Source organism: Mastomys coucha, unplaced genomic scaffold, assembly GCF_008632895.1.
Source record: "Mastomys coucha isolate ucsf_1 unplaced genomic scaffold, UCSF_Mcou_1 pScaffold7, whole genome shotgun sequence".
Taxonomy (NCBI): domain Eukaryota; kingdom Metazoa; phylum Chordata; class Mammalia; order Rodentia; family Muridae; genus Mastomys; species Mastomys coucha.
Window position 1 is genome coordinate 54,652,714 of NW_022196913.1, and position 7,733 is coordinate 54,660,446.

The 7,733-nt window shown below is 44.2% G+C and overlaps 1 protein-coding gene across 2 annotated transcripts in view; it reads left to right on the forward strand.

Annotated features, from left to right (window-relative positions):
* Iars1 (isoleucyl-tRNA synthetase 1) overlaps positions 1–6,541 on the forward strand; it is a 49,624-nt gene extending 43,083 nt beyond the window's left edge. For both annotated transcript variants that reach the window (XM_031358196.1, XM_031358195.1), the window contains exons 30-34: positions 197–302; positions 1,996–2,121; positions 3,467–3,610; positions 4,320–4,472; positions 5,967–6,541. In XM_031358196.1, coding sequence (XP_031214056.1) covers positions 197–302; positions 1,996–2,121; positions 3,467–3,610; positions 4,320–4,472; positions 5,967–6,049 — 612 coding nt within the window. In that variant the 3' untranslated portion in view covers positions 6,050–6,541. The remainder of the gene's footprint in view (positions 1–196; positions 303–1,995; positions 2,122–3,466; positions 3,611–4,319; positions 4,473–5,966) is intronic.
* Positions 6,542–7,733: the final 1,192 nt, after the last annotated feature.

The window sequence follows — 7,733 nt, forward strand, 5'->3', positions numbered from 1 at the left end:
TAAAATAAAAAAAAAAAAAGCAGGCATGTACGGTGTAGTTAGAAAACTGTCTTTGAGAGCAGGGAGGAGGTTGAGCTTGTAACTGCAGCACTTGCCTTCGAGGTGCTTTTTCTTCTTACTGAGCAGTGGCTGTGTGTGCCTTGCTGTGGGGCGCAGCACAACCATACCATTGCTTGATCATGCTCTCTCCACTCAGTTAAAGGAGTCCGAATTGGAAATCACACTCACCAAAGGAGCATGTGTGCCTGGTCCTGCTTGTGCTTTTGTGAACCTTAACATTTGTGCAAATGGCACCGAGCAAGGTAAGTTGAGACGACCTGTGCTGTGCATGGCTTAGTTCCTCGTGTGCTCTGTGGCTTAGTGTTGGGCTCACCATCCTCTTGCCTCTGGCTGAGAGTTAGGATTACAAGTGTCTTCCACTGTTGTCTTCCCTTTTTTAGTTAATTCTGTAACAATCTTTAAAGCAGTTGTAAGAGAATTGGTAAAATTAGGTAGCTTTCCTCATGTCACCCAAGTGAGTCCTTCACATAATGGATAATGGAGGACTTACTGCATTTGTGTGTTGGCGTCAACATTGCTTTTCCATATTTGTCCTGCTAAGACCACCTAACACCTTGAGTAGTCTGTGCAAAAGCAAACGTCTTCTCAGTAAAGGGAAGAGTAGTCCGTGAGGAACCCTGAAGCTAAGTGATAGCAGTGGGCGGTTCCTCTCATCTGGATTTACCTCACTTAACCAGTCCCTCAAGGAAGTCCTGCTTCCTCTGGAGAATAGATCAGGACAGGAGCAACTTAGCAAGGTAGAGTTACTAGACAGTAATTGTTCTCTTCCACCCAAACCTAGCAGGAAAGAAAACCCAGCAACTGCCGGTCAGTGGTGGCGCATGCCTTTAATCCCAGCACTTGGGAGGCAGAGGCAGGCGGATTTCTGAGTTCAAGGCCAGCCAGGGCTAAACAGAGAAACCCTGTCTCAAAAAACCAAAAGAAAAAAAGAAAACCCAGCAACTATTACTCCACCAGTATCCACACCAAGGCCAAAACCGTGAAGCTAGGCTCAAAGTGTTCAATCAGTTGTCATAGAGGAGCACAGACCATGTTTCATTATAGCTTTACAGTTCAAGCCCTTCTGCCCATTAATGTCGATGAGAATGTAACAAAGCAGGTGACCCACTCCTGACTACATGGCAGTAAAGAGGTCAGATACCACACAAGTGTCAACATGGAACCCATTTTGAGCAATAAAATGGTATTGTGTTTCTGATCAGAGAGGTATTGGTGGAAGCCTAGCAGAGAGTAAGAACTTCTTCCCTTAGTACCCCTGGCCAGAAGTTCTGATCTTGATGTCATTCAGGCTGATAGAGAGCTCTGCCCTAGCCATCCCCTTCTGGGGGTAACACGTAGCGCCACCCTTCCCCTGTCAGTGTGACATCAGAGTCAGCTAAAGTAAGTAATGGTGAGACCTAACATGGCTGTGTCCAGCTAAGAAGGTGATTCAGTTGATAAGAGTATTTGTTCTGGAGACCTGAGTGGAATCCTCAGCACACATGGAAAGAAAGCTAGAGGTCATAGCTGCACATGCATGTCACCTCACCATTGGGATTGTGATATTTGAGCTTATAAGGGTGCAGAAAACCTAGGTCAATATTTAGGTCATTATAGAAATTATGTGTGATTGAATATAATTCTAGGGTGTTAGCATTAAGGGCCACTTTGTGTGTGCATGTGTGTATGTGCATGTGTGTCTGATTAGTATTAGGATTTACAAAGTGCAAAATAAGGGTTGTAAATATAAAAGTTTGCATCTTGCAAAGGATGAGGGCAGATGGCTTAGTAGTTTTATTCTTTGACCCACTGAGGTTTGTCAAGGCTCCTGTAAGCGGGAAGTGATATTTGCTTATATGACGGTAGGAAACCCCTTTGCATCACTTAACTTCCAAACTTAACATTTTCTCTAAGTTTTACTTCGCTAAATGAGATTTTATTGTTGTGGCTTTGCAGGCGGAGTGTTGCTCCTGGAGAATCCAAAAGGTGATAATCGGTTGAACCCTGTAAAGCTGAAGAGCGTTATTAGCAGCATATTTGGAGTTAAAAATGGAAAGCTGTCAGTCTTCCACGGTGAAACAGGTATGTGGAGAGCAAGAGGATATCTTGTCATTTGCTCCAGGTGGCTTGGTGGTCTTCATTTGGTGTCCGCTGTTTGGCAGAGCCGTTATATTTTCCTGACTCTGAGGCAACCTGCTCTTTAACAGTGTCTGCCTGCTAGTCTCTCCTGTGCCTTTCTCTGTGGTATCGCTGAAACCTGAGACTTACAGGAAGCTCTCATCCTCCCTGTCCCTGTTAGCCATGAGAGATCGAGATCAGGACTCAGCCCTCCCTGCTAAGCTGTAAGCTTATCAGACAGTTTCTGAGCCTCACTGAATCCAGTCCTGGAATCCACTTTTAAAGAATTACAACCTGGGTTAGGGAGGTGGCTCAGGCAGTAAAGCTTTCATGTGATGAACTGGGTTCAGATCTCCAGCATCACTTTATAAAGCTGCATTAGTGGCACAGCACACATGAGATCCCAGGCTGTGAGGCGGTAGGATCCAGGGTTCTCAATGAGAATGAAGTGAGGCCAGAGAAGTGGCTCAGCAGGTAACAGTGTGTGAGCTTTTAAAAATAAAAGAAGTGGAAAGCAGTCAAGAGAGACATCTAATGTCAGCCTCTGAACACCATATGTACACACACACAACTCACACCTTCACACAAACACAGACACTAAAATGAATTAAAATGTTTGCTGACTTTAATCATCATTTTTCAAATAGTTTTACATGGTAAATTTTGAGATCATAAAAGAGGATGACAACTCTAAGAGGAGCCATAGTATACAAGGAAAATACTGAAAGAAGAAAAACCGTTTACATTGAGCTTTAAATTATGGGTGTTGGGGTTTAACCCAGGGTACAGCACTTACCCATGAGTTCGGTCCTCAGCACCCCTCCTCCAACACACACATACACAAAAGCTAAATGATGAATATTTTATGCTTTATTTTTGCATCACTCAGATTACCTATTTTGTCTAGATTTCCCCCAAGACAGGGTTTCCCTGGCTGTTTTGGAATACACTCTCTTTCTCTCTAGACCAGGCTGACCTGGAACTCACAGAGAGCTACCTACCTGCCTGCCTTTAATGAGTTTAATCTGCTGGGATTAAAGGCATATGCCAGCACTGCTTGACCCGGATTACCTATTTGTAAGGCTCTCTTGCAGAGCTGGAGGGTGTGCTTAGCATGTGAAAAGCCCTGGGCTTCTCACCTACCAAAAAGGCCAGTTTCCTACTCTTTACACTTTGATTTCATTGAACTCTGGTTTGTAGAAGAAGCAATGTTCTTTGGTAAATTGAATGGAAAGCACCACTTAGGATGTTGGAAGTGAATACCAGGAAAATAGGAAAAAACAAGTGACTTCAGAATTGCTTCTTTCAGAAATACAGAACCAAACTGACTTGTTGAGCCTCAGTGGGAAGACGCTGTGTGTGACTGCAGGAACATCCCCGCCTCCCATCAGCAGCCCCAGCACCCTGCTGTGTCAGTACATCAACCTGCAGCTCCTAAATGCAGAGCCACAAGGTATGCACATCCTCAGCACTGTGCTCATAGACTGCTGGACACCAGGCTCCTCCCAGGCTCAACTCCCCGACTTTCCCTTCAACCCTTCAAATCAACGTCAATGTGCGGATCACAGCCACGGCTGTGTAATGAGGCCTTACCTCTCCACATTAATGAACAAATCCTTGACTCCCACCTGCTTCAGGGCATACACTTGTTTTGTTTTCATTGTTTTGGTTTTTTGGTGTTTCTGTAGAAAGACCACCATCATTTTGACAATCCAAAAACAAAAATACCCTCGAAAGTGGAAATTAAATCTCCGTGAAATGGCGTGCCTGAACTATTTGATGAGGCAGTGTGCATTTACGTTTGTTTCTTGGAATCTGTCCTGAAAAGTTGCACACCTCCAGACTCAGCCCACAGGCGCACCATTGCTGCCTTCTTTCCCTAACACTTCAGGATCCTCATTGTGCACATTTCTGCTGCACAACTTGTCTCTCTACCTGAGTGTGCACTGAAGATTGATTCCCCAGCAGCTGGCTGTCATGTGTCAGTTTCTCTCAGTCCCCCTCTTCCTCACCTCTGTGAACTGTTTTAAGATTCCCTCTGCGCATCCTGTGCCTCCAGCTTAAGCTCCTGCACCTACTTCACAACCTTCTGAGTTGCTTGTTGGTGCTGTCTGCATTTGCCGCGGGTGTTAGAATAACCCACTTTCTGCTTTCTTCCCTAGAGTGTTTAACAGGAACTGTGGGCACCCTTCTGCTTGAAAACCCACTGGGACAGAACGGACTCACCCACGGAGGGCTTGTGTATGAAGCAGCCAAGGTATTCGGACTTCGGAGCAGGAAGCTAAAGCTGTTCCTGAATGAGGCTCAAACACAAGGTAAGGCGGCCATGACCATCTCTAAAACGGAGTCTGTGGTGCCAGTAACTGGGAAAAAGAAGTTTTGAGTATTTGTCTTGTTTTGTTCAGTTTTACAGTTTCCTCAGAAATTAGCCATAATATAGTTGAAAATAACAGTAACCTAATAGAGAGGCGTAGCTAAGTATAGAGCACCTGCTAGCATGGACAAAACAGGGAGAACTCTTGGTCCCACAACATTTAAATTAAACTGGGGATACTAAGAAGAGTTCATTTCTTTAGAAATAACCTGAACATTCATACTTCTAGGTAAAGTACTGTAAATACTGACTTTAAATTTAAAACCATGCCAGGCAGTGGTGGCACACACCTTTAATCCCAGCACTTGGGAGGCAGAGGCAGGAGGATTTCTGAGTTCAAGATCAGCCTGGTCTACAGAGTGAGTTCCAGGACAGCCAGAGGTACACAGAGAAACCCTGTCTCAAAAAACAAGAACAAAAAGAATCAACTCTGTTTGGAAACTTTTAACTGATAGTCCAGCCAATCCCATCCCTTTTCAGTCTATAAGCATGCTGCATGCATCTCCCACAGAACACCTACAGATCTAGAACAAGAGTTGACATGTTTCTCAAGGTTTCTCACGTATACCTCTCTACAGCCCACTTCTCTTGTTCTGGCCAGAATTTTCCTCTGTCCTTAAATGCTGTATTCTGGATTTTTCAGGCTGATCTCTTTCTTACTTTTGTGTAACGTGTTTTTTCAGATTTAGCTTCTTTCAGGCTTTTCCCTTATCTTTGATGCTCTGCAGTCTGACTGTACTATGCCTAAGTTTATTATATGTATGATGCGGGCAATGGGGGTGGTGTCTGTGTGCTGCCATCACCACTTCTGATACCAACACCACTCTGGCATTGCCTCAGACCACCCTCAGATTCAGTGATTGCCTCAGACCACCCTCAGATTCAGTGATTTGCCAGAAAGATTCGCAGGCTTACTAACAGGTACCATACTCACAAATTGGTTCTAATACCAGCTTGAGCTAACCAGAGGAAGAGCTATGAAGACAGAATGGGAAGTCACTAGGGATTCAAGTCATCCTCTCCTCGTGGAGGAGTGGCCAGTGTTACCTCTTCCCATCCCTAGGAGTGGGACCACATGGTGTCACCACCCAGGGAAGCTTGGTGCAACTTGGTGTCAAGAGCTTTGTTGAGGATTAATATGTAGGCTCCATTAATTCAATGCTTGCATGGTTGGTCTGTGTCTCACAGGTTACCAACCAGTCCACATACTTCACAGCTCCCTGGCCTGAGCCACCTCACTAACGTAGTAAGCTAATATATAGTCAAAGCCCGACTGTAAGCAGCCTATCAGGACATGCCAGGAGTTTAAAGAACCCACCAGAAGCTAGGACGGAAGTCAGAGTGGCCTTAGAATGGGGCTCAAGATAGGTAGTTAAAATTTTTTTATGTTTTACTCGCAACATATAGAATATTGACTTTTTGAAATTTTTTCTAGAAATTACAGAAGATATCCCAATGAAGACTTTGAATATGAAGACTGTGTATGTTTCTGTCTTGCCAACGACTGCAGATGGCTAACTGTTATCAGTATGCCCTCAGGCAGACTGCCTTGAATCTCCCCATCTCCTTACACACAGACACACACACACACACACACACATACTCACACACTCACACACTCACACACAGAGGCTCAGTGAAGGTATCTCCTTGGGCGAGTATCTAATATGCTGCTTTGAACCCGAGATTCAAATGGGATTGACTGACTCAAGACCTCCCATAATGTTCACATTTAACCTTAAACATCTATGCAGTCGTGTTGGGGGAGGGCCCTAATGTTACCTCAGCACCATGAAGCTTATTTCTATACTCGAGTATTTCAGTATAGAAAGAGGAAGTGGTTTAAATGGCATAGTACATATATATATATATATATATATGGCCTTGTAAAACTGATTTGAGACCTTGTGAAGAAATGGATATGTTATATATTTCTGCTACCTGGATTTTCCTGGATAATATTTTACATTTGATTAAATCAAAACAGTAAACACTCTCTCAGATACTGTGTTGGAAGTAGTTAATCTCCCATAGTTTAATGAAACTTGAAATCTGTAATCTTTGAAAGACTAAAATTAACCACATCTACACATTAAAACAGTGAATTGAACATCGAATTATTACCTCTTCTGGGTCCTCAAAGAAGCAGCTGCCAAGACAAAATGAGATGGTTGCACACGTTACTGGAGGGGATATAAGTGAAGGGTAATGGGTATCAACAGGAACAGATGTTACAGAGACTTGACACTCTCATGACCTGACAGGGAGAAAAGGAAGGAGGAGGACCTGGAAAAGCCTGGAGTGCTGTTCAGTGATGCTGGGGTGTGGAGGAGTGCGGATTACAGCAGAAACAAGGACCATTGCTAGAAAAGGATGTGCTGCGAAGGGAGGAAGTGGGAACAGTGGGCGGCCATCAAGAGCTCAAAGGTTCCACTGTACAGAGCTGGAGCTTCACGTTAGCTCGCCTAGGCATTAGGGGTCATAGCATGCGCTTTAACAGTCACTGCAAGCACAGAGTTATCAGGCAAAGTTTTGGGGTTTTTTTGTTGTTGTTTTTTGTTTTTTTTTGTTTTTTTTTAGCAAAGCTCAGTTTGAAGAACAACCTGGTTTAGAGTCCCTGCCTTTAACAGTCACTGTCTGGGAATAGCTTGAGGTTTATGGCCTTGGCACAAATGCTTCAGTGTATGTTACATCGTGATAGCTGAATGCTAGCAGCCAACTCATCAGATGAACTCTTCAAAATGAATTCTTTGGAAAAGCCATGTCAGTGTTGGATGCCCACAGCCGTCAAAACACTAAATGCAAGCCCACTCGTTTGAGAAAATGGGACAAGCTAAAATACGGGAGAACTGGAAAACAAATGAGTGGGTGACTGGAGTGGACCCAGGAAAGCTCAATTGTAAAAGCAACGAAAAACTAAGAAATGTATAGCTCAGAATTCTTGGAACCAACTGAGAGACTCTGGGAGAGACTGGTGAGTGGAGAAAGCTGGAAGGCTTCACCTTCATGTCTCTAGACAAGGTCTCCTTGTATGGCTGTGGCTTGTCTGGAACTGCTTGACTTACAGCTCTCTCTATCACCAGTTGGTTTTTGGAGGTTCCTCTAGAGAAGGCAATACTTGATTGTACTCTGCCGCCTCTGCTGCTCACCAGCAGCAATGACGACAGAACACCGAGACTTCTTCTCTCGACAGTTTACTCAG